Genomic DNA, 25,632 nt, shown 5'->3' on the forward strand with positions numbered 1-25,632 from the left:
ATTTATTTCTAAGTTTATTTATTTATTTCTAAGTTTATTTATTTCTAAGTTTATTTATTTATTTCTAAGTTTATTTATTTCTAAGTTTATTTATTTATTTCTAAGTTTATTTATTTATTTCTAAGTTTATTTATTTCTACGTTCTCAAAAGTGGAGAAAAAAAAAAAGTTTTTTTAAAACACAAATGTAGTTCCACATTTTGTCCATTGGGAGGCAGTATAGACACAACAAGCAGTGTAAAGATGGACAGAATCTGGCAGATTTACACTTCCGGTAAAATAAAAAAATAAAAGGCTTTCATGGTGACCAAATCATCTGCTAATAAAAAACTAGTGTCATCGTTTAAAAGCTCACATACATAAGCGTACTCTAATGTTTAACCCGACGAAGCTTTTGTCTGTGTTTCTTTAATATCCCGCTAAGCTAGCAGTGCCAAAAATCACGATCATGTCAATTTAAATCTACTAATATTTTTTTTAACGCCACGGTTTTAGAGTCTCCCAAAACCAAATTAAATTCCAACAATCGAGTCAGACACGGTCATATATTTATAATGTTGGTAAAGACTCGAACCCAAGATTAATAGCTAAAAGAACGTATAGAGTTTTACTTTGAAACGGAAGTAGCGGGTAAATGTAACTTCCTCTAACTTGATTATAGTTTGACTGCAGTTACTAATCATGTCCACTAGAGGGCAGCCTAACTATGCTTTTTCATTTAACATCCAATAATTCCCTACTTCAGTTCCGTGTCGCGGGGGACAATGAACGAGCGATTTGTAGTCTAAAAATAAACCCATTTTAATTTAAATAAAATTAAATACCTACGATTGTCAACAAAATAACTAATGCTTCATTTTTTAATACATATATGAGCTAACTACGAGTGGGAAAAAAAAAAAAAAGTTTTTTAAAACACAAGTGTAGTTCCACATTTTGTCCATTGGAGGGCAGTAGAGACACATGACTGAAGCTAGAGCAACAAGCAGAGTAAAGATGGACAGATTTACACTTCACTTTAAAACACATTTAAAATAAAAGCTTCAAACACAAGATATTTTTTATTTTCTTTCTTTTACTACCGACACACACACACACACACAAACACACACACACACACACACACACACACACATACATGCACGCACACAGTACCAGTACCAGAAGCTCCCTGCAGGGGATTTATGTACAGTGAAAGTCTGTAGTTTAAAGTATGCCACATTGTTAGAAGAAGCAGACACACTCGTCGATCGTCTAAAAACGATACTTTGTCTAAAGTACAGATTCCTCCATGGCTTCCCCTGCAGCTGCAGCCCGGACTCTCCGACTGTCAGCACTCTCTGCCCGGACTCTACCAGCAGCTCGAGTCGCTCCAGACCTCCGACACTGGAGAAACCTGACCGTCCGGGCGGCGACTGAGGCAAAGAAGTTAAAGAGCATCGATGACCTGCCGGGGCCAAGTTTCCCCACCACTTTATACTGGTTATTTGTCAAAGGATATGCGGACAAGAGCCACTTACTGCAGGTACAGTTCCCTCTCTACTGAACTCTATTCACTTGTTGTAAACTCTGCAGTGGTCCATTATTTCAGTTTCGACGCTGAAAAAAACAACAACAACCAAATGAAACTTCACTGTCAGCAAGAACAAAAGCAGCCATTTGTTTCCTCTGACTAGTTTGTGGGCTTTTTCACAGAGAATGATTTCAGTTGAATTATTAAAAAGTAATTGATTTTATTAACTGCTCAGACTGACTCTGTGATCTCCACTCAGTGTAATTATCACATAAAGTTATTTTTTGTTCAATATTTGGTAGTAGTACAAATAGAAATAGTAATGTTGTGCAATATTGATTCAGTTAGTTTAAGGGTTAAAACAATTCTAAAATATCTTTCCTGATAATCTTTTATATCAGGTAGAATAACTGTGTTTTTAAAAGTGTAAAAGTATTTCTCTTCCCTGCACATGTTTCTGGTAAATGCATTGATTTACACATCATAGAGATCTTATTTCTTCTACTTAAGTTTACACTTTTCATTCTACACACTGACTTTGTTTTTCTAGGATGTGCAGAAGAGATTGTACGGGCCCATCTGGCGCTCCAGGTTCGGTCCGTTTGACATCGTTAATGTGGCGACTCCAGAGCTCATAGCTCAGGTAATCCGACAGGAGGGTCGGCATCCAGTCCGAGCTGAGCTGCCTCACTGGAAGGAATACCGGGACCTGAGAGGACAGGCTTATGGTCTGCATGTGGAGTGAGTGGAGACAGTCTTGTCACAAAAGTTTATATCTGACAGATTTAGTTTCTTTCCTACTGAAGAGCTCAGGAGCGAGGACCTGATGCCTGAAATAGGTTAAAGGTTTGCATAATAGAAGTTAACCTCTAATCCTCTTTTACCTTCTAGCACAGGACAGGATTGGTACAGAATCCGCAGCGCTCTGAACCCCAAGATGCTGAAGCTTCGGGAGGTTGCAGCCTACGCCCACATCATCCACCAGGTTGTTGGAGATCTGCTGCAACGGGTTGAGCTCCTCCGGTGTCGCAGTCCGGACCAGAGCACGGTCTCAGATATAGCTGCTGAGTTCTACAAGTTCGGCTTTGAAGGTGGTTTAATAATGACAGGGGCGATTGAGTTGGGGGTCAGCTTTAGACTAGTTTCTAATGTTTTCTAAATCCCCCCCCTGCAGGTATCTCCTCCATCTTGTTTGAGACCAGGTTGGGCTGCCTGCAGGAGGAGATTCCTGAGAACACACTGCGCTTCATCAGTGCTGTCAATGACATGCTGACTCTGTCTGAGACTGTGGTCCTCTTTCCCCGCTGGAGCCGCGGCGTCCTCCCCTTCTGGAGCCGCTTCGTCCAGGCCTGGGACGACCTCTATGACGTAGGTATGCAGCAAAACAAATACACTCTGCTTAGAGCTTCAATTTGGGATCACTTGCAGTTAAGTAAGTAGTTTGTTTTTTTGTGCTTTTGTACGGCAGCTCAGACCCTCATCAACAGAAGAGTCGCTGAAATTAAAGCTCAGATGTGCAGCGGGGAGCAGACAGAGGGAATGTACCTTACCTACCTGCTGTCCTCTGACAAGCTGAGCAGAACCGAGGTCTACATCAGCATTACTGAGCTGCTGCTGGGAGGGGTCGATACGGTGAGGAGGGGGCAGTTTAACCACACACAGTGAACAGGTTTTCTCTCAGGTGAGGCTGTTTGTGCTCATACAGAAGATAAAACATTATGTGTGAGCTCAGCCTTTGTGTCTAATTAGTGCTTCAGAAAACAGTTTAGGTGTTTTTAAAGGTGTGTTCAAAAAACAAGTCGTGTTACACAACCTGACAGCACGGTAAACAATGATGCACTTTCTGCTTCCTGCTTTTCAAACACAAGCTGGGAGTTCTGTGCCAAATTTCAGATTCAGATTGTGATCTCAGTTTAACCGTCTGTCTGTGTCCCTGCGTCCTCTGGGCTCTTTAACATATGACATGTGGATGATTGATACAGACCTAAAACCTGAGGGTTTATTTAAAGCTCTTGGGTTTGCCTTGAAGCTTCTAACTGTGTATATTGACATATTCCTTAAACTTAATATACGTACTGTCTGAGGACTGAAAACAAAAAAGCTAATTTCACACGCACTCCCTTGCTGGCTGTTGGCATGAGTGATCTTTACACACTTAATTAGAGGTGTGGACTTGACTCAGGACACTCAAATCTGTAACACAGTAACTCTGTGATTTTCCTCTGTGGGGAAAACAAATTCAGTACAGAAATCTGATCTTATGCCAGCTAAGAACAGACTGACCTTTTGTGGAGAAACATTCCTGAAATGCTCTGCATCTCCCGTTGAAATCAGTGCAGGCTGAGGGAGAAAACACAACAGTTTTAGTTGCTACTTCTATGCAGAGCTCGTCTGGCTGCATTCCCTGGTGAGGTTGAGGCTTGTTGGACGTTGTTTTAGCCGTGAGCATGAGGTTTGTGAAATGTTTTCTCTGCTGAAATGTGACCCGAGGCTGCAGTCGACATGGTTTGATTTAGAAATCACCTTCTGAGGAAAAAATATGAGAAATGTGAGTGAGTGCATTACCATTACAAAAAGCTGTATTTCTTTGCAGACTTTTAAGTTAAAGTGAACACTTCTTTTCATGGACAGATGTAGAACTTTTCATTTTAGCATTCTCCATGTGGATGAGAGAAACTGATGGTGACAAATTGGATCAGTTGAAGAAGGCTCCACATCCTTTTACAACCCCTCTCTCTCTCTCTCTCTCTCTCTCTCTCTCTCTCTCTCTCTCTCTCTCTCTCTCTCTCTCTCTCTCTCTCTCTCTCTCTCTCTTCGATCTGGCTGCAGACCTCTAACACCCTGTCCTGGGCCTTGTACCATTTAGCGAGGGACCGCACCGCTCAGGATCGACTGTACTGCCAGGTGAACTCTGTGTGTCCAGACAGACGGGAGCCGACCACAGACGACCTGAGCAGGATGCCCTTCCTGAAAGCTGTCATAAAGGAGACTTTACGGTGAGATGTTTTCTTTTTTACCTGCAGGGATGGAAATGAAATTATACCAAAAATTGGAGAAAAATAAGAACTCCTGCTCTGTACCTCCACCAGCTGCCTCCCACATGTTGCCCCTGGGTTGTAGCTGCGGCATGCCAAAATACCAAAGAGGAAATGACCAGTTATTGGGCTGGAAGAAAGGATCATAAGTCAATCAGTGTCTTTGTTTAGTTTAATTCTTCTTGCAAGTAGAAGGAACAAAGCTTCAGAGTGTCAATACAGTCTGAAGGAAAAGAAAGTCATCACAATGTGCTTCACAGAAAAACCTTCATGCCTATATAAAGGATTGCAGATACAGGCACAGTCTAATATCAAATACATTTCATCATACGTTTTAACACGTTGCACAACAGTAATGTCAGGGAAACTTCAAGTCTGAGTATCTTTGATATTTAGCTATTTGTGAGAAACCTTCATCTTGGGTGAAGACAAAACAAGAATATTACGTATTCAATTATTGTAGCATTTCTCAAGCGAGCTGTAAGTAAACTGTGTCCTCGACAGTAAACACAATTTTTCCATTTTTCCATTTTTCCTGAGCTGAGCACACAAACGTTGCTCTCTGATTTGAAATTTGATTGTCGTCTGTGTCTTTCCCCACCAGCCTTTATCCTGTGGTTCCAGGAAACGGGCGCTTTATTACAGAGGACGAGGTAGTCGTGGACAACTACTGGTTTCCAAAAAAGGTAGGATATGATTTAGTGTGAGTTAGTGGTAGTCTTCAAGTGCTTCAGATGTTTTAAAGAAATCAAAGTGCTGCTCAAATAAACGTTTTTCTTTTCAGACTCAGTTCCATCTGTGTCACTATGCAGTCAGCCACGATGAGGCCGAGTTTGTAGACGCAGAGCTCTTCATCCCCGAGCGCTGGCTTCGCGCTGAGGTGTCTGGCGGGGGGTCAAAGGCCGGCTACTTCCAGCATCACCCCTACAGCTTCATCCCCTTTGGTGTGGGGGTGCGAGCCTGCGTGGGGAAGAGGGTGGCAGAGATGGAGATGTACTTTGCTCTGTCCAGGGTGAGTGACAGAACACCATCATCAGAGGACTCACTGGAGGATTTCAGTATCTGTTTGTGCCGTTACTTGACGCCATCATTTGTTTTCATGTTGCATCATTTCTTTAGAAGGTTGACAACAATTTAACAATGCAAATCCAAAGAGATAGTAAAGAGTACAAATGCAGAAAACTTCACCTCCTTGGTGGAGTTAACGAGCCACAGTTGTTAGAATAGTGCGATAAAGTGAGTGTGAACTATATTTTTAAGTCATTTAGAGTGTGAGATGATTGTTTCGTGATGAGTGTGTGTGTCGTCTTGCAGCTAATGCAGCACTATGAGGTCCTGCCTGAAGATGGAGCCCAAGTGGTGGAGCCTAAAACTCGAACCCTGCTCATCCCTGCGAAGCCAATCAACCTGCGCTTCCTGCCTAGAGCCCGATGAGGGCGCTGATGAGCGTAAACACAACAGGTGTAAATGATGAACATTTAACTGTATGCAATTCAAGGACGTCAGAATGAAACACTTTGTGTACTGAGGCTGTCACAAGTTTAATTTGCTGCAATTTACTGACTCAGTGTATTTGGCTCACTCATGTTTATCTGATGAAATCGGTTTTACTTGCATTGGAAGTTGTGAGTCAGAAGCTGATGTGTCGGGTCTTGTTCTTAAACGTTTGTGGTTTTGAATGTATGCTGCCTTCCTCTGACAGAGAGGTAAAAATAAAAAAAAGCAGCCTGTGGTGATACTAGTTTATGTTTTAATAACTCTGCAAACTTAGCTCAACTTTATTTTTTTACTTTTAGCTCTACGTCAGCGTTAAGGAGGCAGGAGGTAAGATGTGAGGTAACGCAGGAAACAGGGAAGGACAAAACGAAAAGGGGAGGAGAGGCTGAACTCGTGCAAATTAGAAGCTACACGTTAACATTTTATTCTTACTGATTATCTCCAAACTTTTCATACTTTATAGGATTTTATCTGTAAATGCATTTGTACACAAACTATATATTTTTTTATGTGTTTGTTTTTCTAACATTGTAGATAAAATTAATCTGAAAATATATTTTAACATGATACAACTCTTAAAACGTTTATGTTAATACACTAATAAAATGTATATTTTCTGTGAGTTTTTATTTCATTGGACCCATTCTGCTATTGAGAAAATTCAGCTGTCGTATATTTGTGAAGAAAAGTGAGTTTAACCCTCCATGAGGTATTATAAAAGTGTTCTGAGGAAAGTTTCCTGGACACGTGATCGCACAAAGTTGCCTTAGATAGATAAATAGATTCTTATTTGACATGGACGTCACACTTACATTGGACAAATCAGATGCATTGTTTGAGTGTTTGAGCTCACATGCTGATCCCAACACTTGTCCACAGGATGCTTTTTAGAGAAAAGTAAAAAAATAAAGACAAGGAGAATAATAAAATAAATAATAAAATAAATAATAATACAAGGACAGTGCAGCCTCAATGCAGCACACAACTGTACAACTACACATGACAAACAATACATGTGTGTTATCCAGTTTTGTTCAGAACTTGTCTTTTTATTTTGAAGGCTGAAAATATCCACATCCGGTGGAGCTCATTTTTAAGAACTTGACGTCGCTCATCTTCTTCAGCGTGAGGACGTCGTGCAGACGTCATGTGCACTGCAAAAGATGTCAGCTTCAAGAGACTTCGTTATTCCATTTGCACATTTACAGAGAAGAATGAGAGTGCAGCTGTTGTAATGTTTGATTACTTTAAAAACACAAGCATGGAATAAAACGAAGAACTAAAAAACAACAAGTTTTAGAGAATAAGAAGAATAAGATGGAAACTTTTATCTTTAACACAATTAGGTATAATAACCTCCATGCAATGTCAATAAATCCACCCTTAAGATGTTGAATACATTCACTGGAATAAAAGGATTTATATTACATATTTAAAATACATTTAAAATCAATAAAAAAAACAAGTTTCAGGTTACGTAATTTACATATTAAGCATTACTACAGGTGTGTTGGGCAGTGGGCCCACCAGAGAACAAACCTTCATAGAGGCAAATAAGGTGGTGAACAAACACATCTAATGACCTACACAAACACGACAATGGACATCATGTTCTGCAGTAAAAGTAAAATATGTTTTATTAAAAAAGGTAGTGAAGTTATTGCAAAGTACCATAAAAGTTATAAACTCTACAGTACCATAATATTATACTTCAATAGGATTCAGTTGTTTGATACATCCCAGCACTTAAAAGGCCAACACTATTCATTACAAATGTTAAGATGATATCAGATATGCTTTCTTAAAGGGTCTTACAGGAAAGATTAAAAGGTGAGGGCATTAATTGAAATGTATTGTCAATTTATTTAGTCATATTTGAGATGTTTTTTGAATCATCAGCCAGAGGGAGTCGCTGCTGAATGTCTTGACTTCTATGTTTTTTCCCAGTTGAGTCAGTAAACGTGATGCAGCCGTTCTCAGGTCTGAACCGTCATTTTTTACAGCGGAGGCCACTTTCTGTTTCCGACGCGCAGTGAGGCTCAGTAACCTCCATCCATCCATCCATCCATCACCCATCCACCCAGACCACAACCTGGATGGCCCATCTTCTTATTCACATTTTGCACACACACTTCTGCTTTTTATGCGGAATGTAACCCGGGTAATAGCTCATTTAGCCCGGGTTTAACGTGTCCCCCCCCCATGGAGGACTAGTCAGGTCGGGGATCCACCGCCCTGCAGTCTGCCGTGGAGAGACGGAGCTCCACAGCGAAGGGAATACACGCAGGTGGGGGAAGGAGACGTTGAAAATGGTCGGTGTTTCGTGCTCAGGAGGCTCATTTTGCCGTCATGTGAACGCGGAAGAGACGCGTCAACCTGTCGGGGATGATGGTGAGTGGCCGATAGACGCGCACCGTGCGTCTCTTTTGTCTCAGACACACGCACACACACACACACACACACACACACACACACACACACACACACACACACACACACACACACACACACACACCTGTATATGGCACAGGGTGAAACAGGGGAATCTGATGTCAAATCAACAGGAGGGGAGGCCAGGGTTCCTGAACGCAACATGGGTGTGTTTGTGGATGTAATTGAGGTCAGCCGGCTGCGTGCGATGGAGGTCGGTGATGTGTGACCCGGATGGCTACATCAGGGTCGATCATCACTCAGAGTCAATTGCTGCTCATCACAGCAGATGGATGGATGAATAGATGATGTGTTGACAGGATAGAGCGAGTAACATTATCTGAAGAGTGAGCTCTCTGTAGAGGTTCTTTAACAAACTGAGGACCAGTTTTAAACTCAGTGTGGTTTAATGTCCCTGTAATGCAGGATAACTGGGCTCATTAAACCCTGCTGCCAAATCTGGAATTAACATTCTCTATGTAAGCCGCTCAGCTGTGAGAATTTCCATCTTTCCACTGTTCTGTACATTGTTGTTTGATTTTTGTGTGCAGACAGAAACATTTACAGTAATCTCTTCGGGTGTGTTTATATTTCTCTCCAACAGATGAATCAGTAATCAGCAGATTTACTCATAAACAAGTTATCATAACATGCATCGGCTGATAATGAAAGAAACATGTTACTACAGTTAAAAGGCCCAGGATGAACTCAGAGTGTGAGGCTTTTAATGTGAGTCTATTTCTGGTTATGGATCTGGATCTGTGACAAGCTCTCGAGGTTGGAGACACCCGTGGGTCCTCTCTGCATGATGAGTTTGAGTTCACCTGTATTATTTCATTAGTTTGATGTGAAGTTGGTGAGAGAATAATGCCGGATTCCGCCTTTAATGTAGTCTCGCTGTATACTGATTTTCTCTTTAGACTGGGTGCATCACTTAAATTAAGATAACTAGAAGTGTGTTTATCTAGTTTCATAATGTCGGTCAGATTGATTATGACTCCCTGGTTAAATTTAGACGATTTAAGGTCACATGCATTTGTCCTCAGATGATCCAGTGGAGCTGTATGAAATGTCCTGAAAGCTTCCCTTGTTCCAATTTCATAGTTTTTGAGATTGGTCATGAACCATGTTAGTTTATTTTTGAAGAGGGATGAAGAACTGTGCCTACTTTTTTAGGTGACCTCAAAGAGAAAGATTAGAAAAAGTAGAAAAAACTGAGGCAGCAGAGACTCTATCCTCCGTTTTAGTCTCTTGGACCAAAGTCCCCTAACAACACTAGATCCTACATTTCCCATCATGCATCTTAGTTGTGATTTTGATTTGAAACATCTCTGCCTTTGCCTCTCAAACCCCAGATTGTTTCTGAAGCCGCAGTTTGCCACAAACTTTGCCACAGGGACAAACCTGTCAGGCGAGGGGTAATCAAGCCATTTGCACACCCATGGGTGCAGGAAATAGACCAGAATGCATTGCAGCAACAACCCAGGTTGAAGTCTGATTGAAGAATTCTGACGCTTACTGTTTTACCTTCATCTATAATCCAGTGCAAGTTAGCTGGATTGATGCTCCCGGGAAGACCTCTAAAGGCATTATGGGTAATGTAGGAAATTGCTAACTGAAGCAGAAGAAGAGAAGTCAGCGTGAAAAACATGAAAAGACACATTTCATGTTAAAAAAACAAGTCCTGACGTGTTGTGAGCTGTACAGACTGAAGTTATGAAACAGTGAGAGCAGCTGTCTGATAAAAAGCCTGCAGACTTTCGACGGCCCTGCAAGCTCTTTGTGTATTCACTGAGTGTCAGGACGCCGCCTTATCAGAGCAGTCAGGCGGCACAGCTCGAGCTCTGCAGCCTCACTGGAGGAATGAAAATGCCACAACGCGTCGCTTCAGATCCAGGAGTGGGTCAACGTCTACGGCATGGAGCTGCTTGCATCCTCGCTCACCCCATCTCCCCTCCTTCTCCTCACCCCACCTTTCTTGTCTGTCTGAGTCTGGTGAAGGGAACACAGTTTATTCTGAAGCTGCTGCAGCTTCACTGTGATCTGTAGAAATCCAGTATCAGCTCAAACTTCAAGCAGCTAACTTGTAACATGTCCTATTTAATGAAAGCATGACTTGTTAGATTTACTGGGCTGCCTGCCCATTGTTTACCGTTTCTGATTTTATTGCAACAGCATCAGCAGCCGTGTGAGAATCTGCAACCAGCATGGAGTTCATGTCAGAGTTTGCTACGAGGCATTCAGGGTCGAACAGCGATGACAGGACAGACGTGAACTAATGAGTGTACAGTCTCACACAGTGAGCAGAGACCTGCAGGCGGCTGAGGCCAGATGTTGGTTCAGAGGATGGGAGCTTGTTGTCGGAGATGACAGGTGCAGGGAGGCAGACTGTGCAAAACTGAGGAGCGTCTGGACTGCTGCTCTGCACTTCTGCAGGAGTAAAACATGCGGTGTTTAGTTTGAAACACGTCCACTTTTTATTTCCAGATTGGTTTGTCCAGAAATCCGGCTTACACTGCAGAATCCTAAAGTTCTGAAGTTTTTCAGTTTCCTCACAAAGGTGGCTTTTATCTGTTTGTACATCAGACTAAAGTGTCTTATATGTTGTTGAGTCTTTAAACTTTATACTTTACTTTAGCAAATATCCTACAAATGATTTTCTATTTTCAGACTGTAATGAGCTTTTAATCAGTATCACTTTTTTCCTCGCTGCATCATGCGGTGTACCTTGTACATGACTGTACCTTTGAACAGAAGCTATTAAAGTTTGCTATTGAAGATGATCTTCATAATTGATGAGTTTATTAATAATTTTTCCTGAAACACTTAATTGTTGTTGGTGGACAGCTTAATTGTGCATTCATAATTTATAAAGTTTATTCTGCGAGCACAGAGGTGCCCCGGTCTCGCTGCTTCATTATCCTCTCTTGCTGAAGCATTGAAGAGATAAATAATTAGGTTGATGATCGCAGCTCTACTGACTTTGGAAACCCTGTGAGAGGTATTGACCCTCCTGTTGTGTGATCACATGCCAAACTGCTATTGGAGGTGAAATGTAAGGGCGAGCAGAGAGCATCATGGGTTATTCCTGCACGTGTCAGGCACTGATCAGCTTCCTTTAATTCCTTAAGAGCAACAAATTAGGAAACATGTTAGCACATAGTTAAAAGCAACAGAACTCTGAAAACTGCTGTTGTTCAGGTAAACATTTCTTGCATATGATTTAAAAAATGTTTCAGACCGATGTTATGTTTAGAAAAAAGGCCGTTTTATTCATTGAAAACACAAAGTGATGCTATGACAGATGGAAAGGGAGAGATATGTCCCATCCCCCAACACAACAAGACTATAAGTTGACCAAAATAAATCTCTAAGATTATGTCTGCTCTTTGGGAAGGATGAACTGGAAATAAAACAAGATGCACTACGCATTTGAAAACACGTTTTTTTTTTTGTGCTGCAGAAGAGATCAGTCTGTTTTTGAGAGCTTTCTGCTTTCTCTCCCTAAGCTGCAAATATCACTGAGATGTTCTTCATGTAAAGTAATATAACTAAAGATAAAGAAAGCTCTGTCTAAGGCTAGACTGAACTCTAACCGTGCCTTTAGTTTCTCCTCCAGGGGAACAAACATCATTGATATTCCTGAGCGGCTCCTTCAGGGTGGCAGCAGACGAAGGAACAGTGAGCTGGTCTAAAGCTATTCAGTCATTCTGAATCGCAGCATTTAGAGGACGTGAAGAAGAGAAGCCCTCATTGTAGAAGGTTGGCAGTTATGTTTTTAGTTCCTGTAAGCCTCAGACAAGCTGCAGCAGGTATGCTGTCACCTGAGAGGAACCTGTAGACGTCAGTGGAGACAGATAGGCCAGTAGTGTCAGCCCTGAGAGATTGTAAAAGGCCTGCTGTTAATCCACAACTTGCCTGACCTTGTCTCCGGCCGCTCAACATTCAGTCGAATCTCATTATCTCTGTATCAGCGGCGAGCAGACCAAACAGAGACGAGGATTATCAATGCTGCTCTGATGGAACAGAGACTGATCAAAGTGAAGACGATTAAACTGTCAGAGCTCTTTTTTTTCTTCTTCTTGCAGGTCAAACAAAGAAACTGACCCGTAAGGAAAGAGATACAAATAAAAAAATCATTTTAGTCATCTTATGAATAAACTTTTAGTACTTCTTAGAGGTTGAAGTGTGAAAAAAAGTGCCACTCAGATATGTATAGTTAAAAAAAAAACAGCTGGTTATTGTCCTCTGTCATTGACATATAAATGAGTTATCAAAGCAAAAACACATACCAAGGTAACCTTTTCTTAAACCTCTTCTTGTGGCATTTTATGGCTTAAAATAGTTTATCTTAAGGCCCATGTTTTATCAGGAGTCAGTGTGGATAAAAACAGTCTGTCATGGACAAAGACCCCAGTGTCTTCTTCTTCCTCCTCCCCCTCCTCCCCCTCCTTCCTCTCTCTTCTTCTCTCTGATGCCTTTTCTCAGCAGATTCTCCACATTCTGTCAAATCAGAGGAAATGGCATCTGCTACATTTGGTTTTATAACTGGAGCAGCCCATTCACTCTGAGCCTTACGTAACCTGCGAACAGAGTGTCTGAGGAGGTGTGAGAACGCCTCGGCCCCTCTACACCGGCGGTCGTGCCACGATTCTATCGGGGACGTGTAGGTGTTTGTGGGTGAGAGCCGTCGATTGCTGTAAATAATATTCATCTGCACGAATCACGTTATGTTCTAGTTCTGAAAAAGTCAAGTGAGTCACGATCCACAAAACAAAAACCGTGATTACACTTTGTTCTTTGCTGATGACTTTAGTTTAAGTTTGACCCTGACTAGATTTTCAGATCTGCAACTGACAATTATTTTTGTGATCAATTTGGATTGAAGTCTTTGCTTCTTTGGTCAGGAACAGTACAAAACCCATTGACTCTGATTTTCTGTTGTAAATGACAAAAAAGGCAGCAACCTTTATAAACCCAACAAGAAATTGATTCATCCATTCTAGTGAGGACATGAAAATGTATCTTCCTTTTGTGTTTTCCATAATTTCCTGGAAAGCAGAACTCCTCTGTCGGGTTTTGAGCGTCGTCTTGGAGCTGTTGAGTCATGTCATGTTCTGACCTGTCTGATCGGCCTTTCCTCAGTGTATCTGTTTGACTCAGACATGTGATCAAACACACACACACACACATGCACACAATCCTCCTGCTTCCGCCGACCACGTGTGCCCCTTGACACGGTCACGTTTCCACTGTAACCCCAGCCAGTATTGATTGACATGTGCAGGAGATGGTTGTTTGTATGCCAGGTTAACTGCAGAGCCATTGACGACAACAGCCTCTCTTTCCCGGAAGCTGACATGTAGTCTGTGACACACTCGGCCTTCCTCTGCGAGCGGTGGGACGCTGGCAGCTCGCTCGGGGCTCGTCATGAGCAGGCCTGGCTCTGGCAGCTCTCCCACCAGCCTGTTACCTTGGATGGCTCATGAACAACACTGGGAGACAGAGAGAGGTCTGTCTGCATCATGTGCTCGGGCTCATTTTCTCATTAAGCTTCTGTCATTCAGACACAGTTATTGAGGGAGGAGAGGTTTTGGATGAGGACATGTTGCAGCCTCGGTCAGACCGGCTCATTTCTAAGGTCAGTGATGGAGAGAGTGGAATATTTCACTTTAAGTCGTATGGACTTGCGATCAGTTTGTTTTGGTCCCTGAGTCTCTAAGACGCAGTGGCAGTGTAAAGTGTGACTCTGGATGTAGGCCTGAGTATTGGTTATATTTCCTGATCATGAGCATCAGTTAAATTTGATCCAGATGATACACAAACGTCTGTAGTCAAGATCAGTGATCTCTAGGAGTTTATTCATCAAAATTGTGACAAAAAATTGTGACATTATTTTCAAAGATGACATTATCCATTAATCTTATTCCAAAAAAAGAAAGGTACAAATAATGTTCCTTAACAAAATCAATTGACTGCCTGTTTCCTCACCCTCTGATGTCTTCTGCTGTTTCCTTGAAGTGTTAAACCAGCCCTTGTGTTTTTGTCAATATGAATAGATTGTTTTCCAGTTCCCTGTGCAGCTTTAGTTTTTCCCCCCATGCTGCACCTGCACAGAAATGTCTCTCTTCACACATGGAGGTTTATTCGTCGTTGTTTTAATCCATGGGAATTGCTGCCAGTTTCAAAAGGTTTGGGAAGGAGCTGGTGTGTAGTGAGCAATGCATCATGAGGCGGTTATGTAATACAACATGATGGGAAAGCCTCTGGGGTTCTTTTTTTCCTCATCTCTTTCACTTTAGCTCCATTTACTCCTTCATCTTTCACCACTTCTTCTCATGCCCAGTGTGTTTTGCCCCATCAGATGAAACAGAGTATCAGGAGGACATCTGCTGAGATATCCTGCTGCCTTGCATGGAGACAAAGTTGCTTTCTGTTTGTGGTGGTTTTAGTTTAAGAGCGAGAGGTTGGAGGTTACAGTGTTGCGTGGGAATGCTGTAGTTATATATTGGGATTGTTTGCAGACATCTATATGAACAGTTAAAGGTGACGGCTGTTTGTGCCAGGTAGTGTAGCTTTGCTTATGTTTTATTTGAGCGGACTTTTTGTTTTTTCTCTGCCACAGTTCAGAAGTTAATGTCGACCTTTTGCATTGATCATATTTCAATCCATCTTACTGCTCTCTTTTCTACTTCCTGAATCTTTCTTTGGTATTTCTTTCTGATATTATACAGAGTTCTGTTTTTGAACAGGAAGTTGGATCTATGATTTTTTGGCACAGCTGGATCTTCACACAGCAGCAGGGCCAGTATCAGTCACACTGCTGCTCGCATGTTTCACCTTACTCCTACTCAGCGTTATCGAGGCTTCACCATCAGTCACGGCTGTGACACACGTGATGTGTCACATTTGTTAGTTGTTGTCGTTTTCATGTTGGAGTAAATCTGTTGTGTGACACATCAACAGATGAGACAGGCACTCATTGCATTATGCTAATTCAATTCAAAGTTTATTACAGACTCAAGGATCGGTTAAAACAACACAGCACATCAGAAGACAACATGTTTTACACTTTCCACTGTTTGTTAAATCAGAGTAATGCAAGCAGAATGACATGGCTGAATGTAGTAAACATATGGCTGTCCACACGCCGGTTAATAAAGTCACTTGAGTTTCTGTCTTCTTATTGGTTAGAGCTGACCGACTGATGAGAGCTTCACACAACATCAAACAGTCCATCCCTAGCCTGACTAGATTAACACAGCTGGGTGTCAGTGAACTCTCCCTCTCCCCCTCTCTCTCTCTCTCTCTCTCTCTCTGGATTGATTTTGCACATATAAGCATTGCTTTGTAAACTTAAATGGCTTGTTTTTGTGCAGAAAAAATGAAACTGAAAGGATTTTCAGTAATTAAGTGAAAACAGCATGTCTGACGTCTTTTTGATGAATACGTTTTCTTTGACACTTCAAAAAGCAACTAGCAGCAAACCTAAAGGGGAGGAGAATTTGGAACAAATAAAAAAAATACATCATGAACAGATTGTATGAGTCAGAGTTATAAAACCTACGCAGCCCTCTGTGCTCAGAGCAGAAGCTGAAATTAGTGTTTTAGAGAAAACGCTGAGCGTGTCGGGAGAATCATCAAGAGACAGAAGCTAAAATGTGATGCTCAGAAGTCATCGAGGTGACAAAAAAACAAAGTGAAAATGCCATCAAACACACAGAGTGTATTTAAATAAACTGAACAGCTTCATAAAAGTTTCACCTCTGCAGATGTTCTCTGTCTGGCACAAAGCACATTAAGATGCATGAATGCAAAATGAATCAGTGTCTGCATATGTAGTGAAAGAAAAGTTTTTTAGAATCATGTAAGACATGATCACAGAGGCAGAAATTGTTTCAAGTACAGATATGGGCTTCTTTTACAGCATTGGACTCTTCCTGTCTGGGATCTGTCTTTGTTCATTTGTACAATTTCAACTACAAATGTACTTTCTTTCCATGTTAGCAATCTGCTCTGAGCAAAGCTTCACCACTTTAGATTGATGAAACTTCAGTACGGTTTTATGTAGCGTTCTGGGCCAAGCCAAGCTGATTTTGAGATGTCTTCAAAGTAGTTGATGATGATTTATTTACTTTTTGCATCGTGCATCAACACTGAGCTGCAGGATGATGATGATGATGTGGGGAATCTTGACACTGGCTTTGTGGTCATAAAAAAGGACACTAGTGGGTGCATTTAATGTGTGAGATATGCTGTGTGTAAGTGTTGCCCTTTAGTTGAGATGTTTTGGATTTCATTGTATTATGACATAGATCACAAATCCATCTTGACAAATAAAACTTCATTGTCAGAATTTCCTGCAAGCACTTGAAGGCATCAACCTTGTTTACATTTCAGAACACGCCATGCTCTCCATGTAAACAAGAACACATACACAAATACACAAATGCTTTTGACATAATGACAAGGAATAAATGTAATATCGCATCATTTTTGTTGAACTGGGTTGTCACTGTTCAGAATGTTATGCAACATGCAATAAAACTAACACTGCTTCATTCATGCGGAGACATATCTGTTAAACAAAGGGAGCTGAGCTGTGTCGTAGACTTGAACATTTAGGTCAGACCTGATGCAGCATGTGGTTTTCATCCTGTCTGGGTATTAATAGACGTTGTTTCTTTATTCATGAAAAGGCCTCATCTTGTTTTCAGCTGCCACAGCCATCGAGTTCAGACTGATGATGTCATCACGGGAAACGCCTGCACATCTGTGTCAGTGTGTCCTGGTCTGACTGACTGATCCGCTAACTGTTTTTGAACCAAGTGAAACTTTCACTTTGACCACATTAATCACTGTGTTAGGGTTTTTTTGTGCAGGGTAGAGATTTTAGTTGTTTTTTTTCACTTCATTGTCAGTGAGCACACGCAGCTTAGTGATCCGTCTGCACTCTATGCAATAGAAAGGTTAATTGGAAACCTATTTTATTCATTCCAACGATAACAGTCTTTGCACCAAATTCAAAATATCAAAAGCCTTCAGACTAAATTTGACAGACACTGCAGAAGAAAAGTTAGAGAAAGTGGCTGCAATCATAAGTTTTTGCATCAGGCTCCTTCGACAGATTCACTATAAATAACTTTTCATTTTGGATAAGGGTGTCATGGAAAGGAAATGAGAGGAGACAGAGGGGATAGGGAACAATATGCAACAAAGGTCTCCAGCCCTTAAATGTATGATGCTTCAGTTGTTTAGTTTGCTTAACCTGCTTCTTTGAAACCCGTAATTAATTTGTAGCAGTCTGTTTCTTGACCTTTTTAAACACAATACTTAAACAAAAGACAGAAAAATATCTATTTAATACAACAATCTATCTGCTAACTTATAGTCTCAAAAACCTTCACACATAATTATTTTATATTCAAATGTAATCAATTTATGATGAAAACAGTTTTCATAAATTACTTGCAGACTTTAAATGTCATGCTGCTAATGTTTTTTTTTTTAAAACAGGCTGATTTGGTGTAATGATGAGGATATTTGTGTGCGTTTGTATGGTAAAATGTAATATTATATTGTGGAATAACACACACACACACACAAACACATGTATGAACGCATTCAGAGGAAACAGACAAGGCCATTGATTGGCTCTCAGGCTGTTGCTATGGGAATTTAAGCTGCGCTTTCATTGGTCAGGCTTTGGACATGAGCCAACTGCCGGCTGTCTGTCAGCATCCCTTTGTAGTCATGGCAACAGACAGGAAGCAGGTCGGGAGGAGAAGAGCTATGTTGTTGTTTTTGTTCCTGCAGCTGATCAGGACAGTAGAAGAAGAAGCTCTTCCGTCCCTTTTTTTGTCTCTGTGCTTTTTTTTATTTTTTATCTCTGAGGGGTTTTTTTTCCAGTCTGCAAACATAAAAACTGCACGTTTTGATCTGCAGGACAAAATGGCTTAAGGCCTTAACACACACACAAACACACACGGGTGCACTCGGCCACGACCTGGTAATCTTCTTCTGAGAGATGATTATTAATACGACATGTTTTGATGAAAATGGGGATAAAAATGTGGAAAGAATATGTGTTCAGTGAGTGTGTGTATCTACGTGTGTTTGAGTATTGTGAGTGCTTCTGAATGTGGGTGTAAAGTCATTTTTTGAGCTATTTATCAGCCTCTTCCAACTCACTGTTTTTTTTATGGCTCCATTCTAATGCAAATGATTCTGCCTCAAACACGCACAGTACAGTTTACATAGTTTTCCATAACCTCAGTCATTTGTCTGCAGCAAAGTCAAATTTCCTCATTTCACTTGCTATTGTCTTCTGGCTCAAAGCAGTCAGCACTTTTGCAAGACAAAAGTTGCCAATTTCTCTGTGTGTTGAATGGCTGTGCTTACAACTTTAAAGTTCCTCCTGCTGCGTGAAGTTGAGCTGCTTAGAAACGCCATGATTTGCATGTGAGGAAAGTTTTTTTTAATAGAAAATAACAATTTTAGAATTTGACAAAATTAAAAGCATACAACAAATATCTGCATGTGAATGGATAAAGAAGAATTTTCCAGTGACTTAAGAATGATGTTTATCAGGGAAGAAGTTGTTGTCATATTTCAGATCAACTCCTGAATTTGCTTATTGTTGCATCACATTTCTGTTTGTGTAGTTATTAAACAAACAAGATAGAGCATGTTAATAAGTACATTGGTGTTGTTAGTTTGCATATTTCAGAGTCATGAAAGCTGTTTCCTCCTTTTTGCAGTCTATATGCCAAGCTCAACTAGTCCAGACTCAATTCTATAACAAATATCTTAACCTTTATTGCAGGAAGTTGTGACACATCCGAGGCAAAGGTCACACAAAAAAACTTAAGTTAAGATTTAGTACTCGATCTTTTTGCCTGCTTTCCTCTGAAATTGTAAAACTTGTCGGACCAGTTCCAGGCTCTGTTCATGACACAAACAATCATTATGATTCACCTCTCCATGACTCAATCCTCTGGGAGAAATGTAACAAGAGACAGGGGGAGTAAAGTGAGTGACGGGTGAGGTAGGAAGGGGAATAAAGTAGAGCAAAGGCATCAGCGAAGGAAGATTCAGTAGGATGTGTGAGAAAAGGAAACAAAGGAAGAGAGAATTAAAGAGGGGATAAGACGGAGCGAGGGATGGGAGAGCTCATGAATATCCAAGCAAAGTTCCCCAGACGAGAGTTGCATAAGCAACTTTGACCCAGAAACCCTACACAGTCAGACTGAACTGAGCTCACCCCGAGATGGAGAGAGCAAAAACAGCCGTAGGGAGGAGGGAGGAGGCGAGGGAAGGAGGTGAAATAGTAAAGTTAGCAACCTTCTCCATTGTTGCATTTGTATTCTGTTTTCTTTTAGGTTTTCTTTGACCTTTTTCTGCACTTTTGACAGTATTATAATTTTTACTCTTCTGTATTGAACAGTACTTTATTGTTCACTGTAGTACACAAACTGTATATAGTATACATACATCTTTATCAGACTTTGCTCAGTATCTGTATGCATGCATACATCAGTGTCTTTTTGAGTAGAAACCATACTCATGCACTGTCTATGTGGGTACTTTTATAGTAGCACTACATCTACATTGTGGTTTGGTTAACCTGAGTGAAACAGACTGAGGAGAAGTTAGGGAGGATTTGAAGGAGGACAGCAGGGAAACACAGATTTGAAAGATGAAGGCAGAAGTAAACGGGGTGAAACAAGGAGAGATTTAGCTGGCACGTCAGGAAACACAGTGCCGCTGCAGTTCTCTGACAGATGTAGGTGCAGCAGACGTAAACAAAGAAAACACACAAACAAGAGGAGACACAAAGACGGGGTAAATCCAGACACATTTATTTACAAAGTGCTGGTTACAAAGGAGGTTACGGATGAGTTAACAGGAATGTAAACAAAAAGGAAAGGAGGGCTTTATTGTGTGAGAGAGCTGAGGAAACGTAGGACATAAAGACTGAGGGGTGCAGTTAATTTATACAACAGAAAGTATTCAAACAGGTCTGGGCTTAAAAGGCTCTTTTAAGATAGAGAATATGCAAGGAACTGTGTCGACAGTGAGAGCCGATGTAGCTTCAAGACAAAAGATGATGACTAAATGGACGTTATTCAGAAACTGCAGACTTCAGAGACCTTCTGAATTATTTCAGATCTTACTTATAGAAAGAGATGAAGACACTTAAAATGGGTTAAAGATGTACAGGGAAGTGAAATAAAACAAAAAAAGATATTATAGATAAATGAATTAAGAGATAGATGAGTGGATAGAAGAAATCTGAATTGCAGATAAGGCACGCTTTAGTTTTCAGGTATGGTAGGTAGGTAAATTATTTTCTACATGCTGAGAGCTGAGGAAGCTTTACAAAACTCAAGGAAGGTAACTCAAGGACCCAGGAAAGAAAGAAAATTACTAATAAAGAAGAAAGCTCCTGTCTGAATTAATAATATTTTCATCTAGTTAATAATGGGAGTTGGGACTGAAGGCGTAATTATGACTGAGAAGAGAGAAAAATGTTTGTTTTGTGAACTATGTGACTTATCGTTCCCTTTAAGTGTCTCCTGAATGAAACACAGAGAGAGAAAGCTGCTTTGATTGCCCTCGTCCACCCATCTCAAACACCTGCTGTTATCTGGGTTATTATTATCCTCTGTTTCCACTGTCGGGATGCCAAACTCTGAGTGTGTGTGTGTGTGTGTGTGTGTGTGTGTGTGTGTGTGGACTCCAAACAAAATGATTTTACTCTAAGCCACTTTATTAATAGTGTAACAGGTTTTTTTTTTTTTGTTCCTGGCAGGGTTGTTCATCATTTGGATCATGCTGCTGCTTTTTCATGGTTAAGCTGTTTGAATTTTAAGCACTACGCTGCCAAAATGTTAAAGTATGTTTCAAATAATATCATCAGTTGTAAGAGTGATGCCGAACAGTAAAGGCAATTTTTGTAGCATCCAGAGATTTTAACGACACAATTATTTTCAGAGCATTGATTTTTGGAGCAATCAGTGGTGACTATGAAACGTTTTCATGGAGTTGCATGAATGAACATTCAGCAGTCTGATGATTAAGATGGTTTTCATCTTTTCCTTCAGATCTTCCAGTTGCCATTTTTTTTTTTATATTTTCCTCCCTTCTTTCCACAGGAGAAAATATGCGGCTGGGTGGTGCCCCATAACCTCCCCTCTCCCTCGCCTCCCACCTGATCTCCTCTCATCCTCCACCTCCTCTCTCCACCTCCTCTATCCATCCATCTCTGGCATCCTGGTCACCATGGCGACCACCCTGGATACGATGCTGGCCCATCCTGACCAGGAGCTAAGTCCTGAGCGACTGGATGGCTGCGGGGACTCTGTTGGCCGCTACAAGGTGGTTCCCTCTGTGGTCTGCTCCATGTGCTGTCTCTTCGGCATTATTTACTGCTTCTTCGGTGGGTCTGAAGCTTTTTGCACTTTTTAGTGTATTTTCAAAATCTGACCATACAGTTATGCTGCTGTGGTTTCATTTCTTAATTTTACCGTTCCTGTAATGAGGTTTCTTCTTCTGACTTCAGGCTATCGCTGCTTCAAAGCTGTGATGTTTCTGACAGGCCTGATGTTTGGCTCTGTCGTCATCTTCATGCTCTGCTACAAGGAGCGCGTTCTGGACACCCAGCTGAGCGTGGAGGCCTCAGTGGGCATCGGCCTTGGCATCGGCACGCTCTGTGGCCTGGTCACCATGCTGGTTCGCAGCGTTGGCCTGTTTATGGTAGGCCTGCTGCTGGGCCTGCTGGTGGCTGTGGCCACCTTGGTGGGAATGGAGGAGCTGTCCGACAGCCCGCCACGCTCCGTCTGGGTGCCCCTGGGCGTGCTGCTTGGCTTGGGCATGCTGTTTGCCGTGCTCACCCTGCAGTGGCAGCGCCTCTTCACCACAGTGTCCACAGCTATGTTTGGTGCTGCAGTCATCACTGTGGCAGTGGACTACTTTGTGGAGCTCTTTGCCCTCGTGCTGTACATGTATGAGCGAATAAAAGCCGCACCTGGAAAGCCTGTTTGCTGGATAACATGGGTGGTGCTGGGGGTGTGGCCTGCACTCACCCTGCTGGGTGTCATAATCCAATGGAAGGTGACAGCTGAGGGATACTCACATACTAAGGGTGAGGAAAACTGTTCATGTTTAAAAAATAGAAACTAAGTGTGTGTACTTACTGACCTCCCTCTTTCCTCCACAGTCATCATCAGCCGGCAGCAGAGGAGGATGCAGGTGATGAGGATTCGTCAACGGGACGACCGCCATCGTAAGAAGAAGAAGAAGCAGCAGCAGCAGGGCTCCTCCTCGTCCCACAACCAGGCCAAACAGCTACACGTTGAGCCCGCCTACCGACGCAAACCCAACCCAATTCGTCGCTACGACACAGATGTCCTCTCGCCAGTGAGGGGCCTTGATATTTTCTTTTTGTCAGATATTTTTTTGTTTGCTGCTGGCTATCATCCTTTTTTTTAGCATTGTTTTTAGTTTTTCCTTATTATGGCACTTTCTCTTGAGTTCAGAATCTTTTTTTCATGCTGCCTTCATTAATCCTGCATTGCTTCTTGCCTGTTGTTTTGTAATTCTGTTGTGTTGTCTTTCTCTTTGCACATCCAGAGCTACATCCAGAGTTTCAGAGAACGGCAGGTGCAGGGTCAGCCCTTCCCCAGCCGGCTGGTTGGAGGACCTCACACCGTGGTGGATGTTGGCTATGACTGCGGCTCTTCAGCACCCCTCACTGGAGCTGCAGGACCTTCACTACGGATCTGACCACTCCTTCCACTCCAAGAGGCCTGAACACACCACTTGAAAAGGGAGACACGTGACTACAATCACAACCCCGTGTGGGTGAAATCACACCTGTGTTCAAACAAACCACCACTGGGTTTCAATGCAGTGATTCTTGGTTTAAACATTATCTGGGTTTAGCCACACCCTTAAGAGGAAGAAAACGTATTAATGGCTGGATTTACCCAAAATGCAAAAGTTTATTTTAGTCTTAAGTAAATATATTTGGGTCTCTCTTTGTGGCTTCCTGCTGGAGTCTTCAGTGTGGTGCAGAGGTTTCGTTTACCTCTTTTCACTGACTCTCAGTAGATCAAAATGCACACTTGCTTGCATGCACTTAGACAAACATGAACAGCCGCTACAGTCTTAAGGGTTGACGTAAAAACCTAGAGCAGCCTGCTGTACCCGGCCCCGGTCTGTATGTCACCGGCTTAATTCAAACCGATCAGGGATCGCAGTTTCAGTGCAAACACGCCTCAGGTTAAAACACAGGCATTGTATGAAAAATCTAAATACAACTTTGCCCTAGTCCAGCGTGCTGTCTCCACCACTGTGGTCGTTTTTCAACTGATGCTGCAGAAGCAACTTATTCCTCAGCCCGTAGGGATCTGAGATGTCCAGCAGAGATCATCTATAAATGGAAGTAAGGGCCCTTTTATGAAAACTGGGATCTTTTTATTTGCTCTCTGTGCCATCTGAACAACAAAACTTTTCCTCGAAAGAAGGGAGTTGTCTCTAATGTTGTTTAGAGAAACCCTTCTTCACCAATGGTGCTGGACGATGCACTTCCTCAAGCATAAACTGCTCCATGTTGGCTAGGGAATCTGTTTTTAACGGGTGCCTTTCCCCTCTATGGACTGTACCATTCAGCAAAGGGAGGGGGATTACTGGCAGATCCCCCTTCAGTGGCTGGTTTTTGCATTAAATGTGATCACAGAAGGATTTCTCAAGGGGGTAGCCATTGAGCTACAATATGCAGGGTAAAAAAATGAGTTGTCAGCTTGTTGTCATCACAGATGCCTGGATTTTTGAGGAGGATTTACGTTAAGCTGACAACAAGAAAGCCGTATTTACACTGGCACTCAGCTAAGATTTCACATGACACATACAGAAAGAGATTAAGAGAAATCCTATATTACTTTTTACAACCTGAATTTTATCCCTGAAGTGCAAAATGTTCACCCTTAACAAGATTATTTACATTCCATAAGCAAAGCTATAACACATATTTAACTCCTTCCTTGAATGAATTGAGTTGGCTCTGTTTTATGCTTTAAGGAAATCAAAGTTCCCACAACAATCAATTTTTAAAATCAAGTGGAAGCAAGTGAAAGCCAAAAATCATATACAGGATGGCGACCTTTGTGTAGGCTCAAATCTCACAATTTGAAAGATAATTATATGTTGATTAGAAAATGTGACTTCGAGGGAGAAAATGCAAATGGTTCAGGCTGAGATGCTAGTGTAAATGAGGCTCAGAGGGTGTGAATGATAAATGTGGACTAGTGGCCATACCGACTTGTACTTAGACCGACTAATCCTTCCAACATGTGCATTGATTTTCTTTATTTGGGACAATATAACGTTTTTGTCACCAGTGAAAATGTGAATACTTTGTTATCTTTGACCTTTTTAAAGGAAACACAAGCAAATGTGGTGGGATGGAGGGGATGTGTATGGTTCTTTTTTAAGATTCATCTCTGGGAAACAGAAATGCATGAATTCACCCCTCCGTGCGTCTGCCCCCCCCCCCACCCTTTGTGGCTTCGTTTAAGCCTCCACTGAACTCCCCATGATGTGCATCAATGTGAAATTTGTACATAAAACACAGCACTTACTAACTTTTTTGTTACTTTTATTCATTTCTTTTTTTCATTTCTTAGAAATCTAATTTAATTGAGAAATGTTCTTTTCCTGTGGGATGTATTTATTTACTGATTTATTTATTTCTAGATCCGCTCTGTAAAGGAGAGTGCAATGTCATCACTGTAGGCCGGTAACTCCATGCTTTTTTAAAATTGAATTATGACTATGATTATTAAAGCATGTGTTCCTATGGGCCTGTATACGATCAATGCGTCTGAGTCGTCTTTAAGCTCAAGGACATTTAAACATCAATCAGCTGGAACATGAAATCCACTTCACTTTTATTAGCAAATAATATTTGAAAGTCAGACGGGATTACCTTTCCTGAAAACAAGCCCCCTCTTCTTCTCTCTCTTTTCTTTGTTTCTACCTCGCCACACCTCTTTTCTCTCATCTCTCGCTTCATCTCCGGACGACGTTTAATCTCCTCCTCCATCTTCTCATTTTATCTGTCCTTTCTATGTCCCTTTATTGATAAGCTCAAACA

The 25,632-nt window shown here is 41.5% G+C and overlaps 2 protein-coding genes across 5 annotated transcripts; both read left to right on the forward strand.

Annotated features, from left to right (window-relative positions):
- Positions 1-1,125: 1,125 nt before the first annotated feature.
- Positions 1,126-6,666, forward strand: cyp27a2 (cytochrome P450 family 27 subfamily A member 2). 2 transcript variants are annotated; one of them, XM_020648237.3, is made up of 9 exons: positions 1,136-1,524; positions 2,063-2,253; positions 2,404-2,603; positions 2,687-2,884; positions 2,981-3,144; positions 4,342-4,508; positions 5,152-5,233; positions 5,332-5,559; positions 5,862-6,666. In XM_020648237.3, the coding sequence occupies exons 1-9, from the start codon at positions 1,291-1,293 to the stop codon at positions 5,979-5,981; spliced, it is 1,584 nt and encodes a 527-aa protein (XP_020503893.2). In that variant the 5' UTR covers positions 1,136-1,290; the 3' UTR covers positions 5,982-6,666. The 2 variants fall into 2 exon arrangements, with proteins under 2 accessions (XP_065808166.1, XP_020503893.2); XM_065952094.1 differs by lacking the exon at positions 5,862-6,666 and having other exon boundaries at positions 1,126-1,524; positions 5,152-5,232; positions 5,330-5,519.
- Positions 6,667-8,038: 1,372 nt separating this feature from the next.
- Positions 8,039-25,350, forward strand: tmem198b (transmembrane protein 198b). Of its 3 annotated transcripts, XM_065951909.1 has the most exons (6): positions 8,039-8,435; positions 12,966-13,154; positions 21,632-21,915; positions 22,039-22,620; positions 22,696-22,895; positions 23,109-25,350. In XM_065951909.1, the coding sequence occupies exons 3-6, from the start codon at positions 21,759-21,761 to the stop codon at positions 23,259-23,261; spliced, it is 1,092 nt and encodes a 363-aa protein (XP_065807981.1). In that variant the 5' UTR covers positions 8,039-8,435; positions 12,966-13,154; positions 21,632-21,758; the 3' UTR covers positions 23,262-25,350. The 3 variants fall into 3 exon arrangements, with proteins under 3 accessions (XP_065807981.1, XP_020503897.1, XP_020503896.1); XM_020648241.3 differs by lacking the exon at positions 12,966-13,154 and having other exon boundaries at positions 8,040-8,435; XM_020648240.3 differs by lacking the exons at positions 8,039-8,435; positions 12,966-13,154 and adding an exon at positions 13,977-14,115.
- Positions 25,351-25,632: the final 282 nt, after the last annotated feature.

This window comes from Labrus bergylta, chromosome 24, assembly GCF_963930695.1.
Source record: "Labrus bergylta chromosome 24, fLabBer1.1, whole genome shotgun sequence".
NCBI lineage: Eukaryota > Metazoa > Chordata > Actinopteri > Labriformes > Labridae > Labrus > Labrus bergylta.

Excerpts from the sequence above, each read along its gene's own strand:
- tmem198b (XM_020648240.3), top strand. The coding sequence starts at position 14,072 with ATGAGGACATGTTGCAGCCTCGGTCAGACCGGCTCATTTCTAAG. Across the intron at positions 14,116-21,631 it reads CAGACCGGCTCATTTCTAAG|GAGAAAATATGCGGCTGGGT; the intron begins GTCAGTGATGGA and ends TTCTTTCCACAG. Across the intron at positions 21,916-22,038 it reads CATTATTTACTGCTTCTTCG|GCTATCGCTGCTTCAAAGCT; the intron begins GTGGGTCTGAAG and ends TTCTGACTTCAG.
- cyp27a2 (XM_020648237.3), top strand. The coding sequence starts at position 1,291 with ATGGCTTCCCCTGCAGCTGCAGCCCGGACTCTCCGACTGTCAGCACTC. Across the intron at positions 1,525-2,062 it reads ACAAGAGCCACTTACTGCAG|GATGTGCAGAAGAGATTGTA; the intron begins GTACAGTTCCCT and ends TTGTTTTTCTAG. Across the intron at positions 2,604-2,686 it reads CTACAAGTTCGGCTTTGAAG|GTATCTCCTCCATCTTGTTT; the intron begins GTGGTTTAATAA and ends CCCCCCCTGCAG.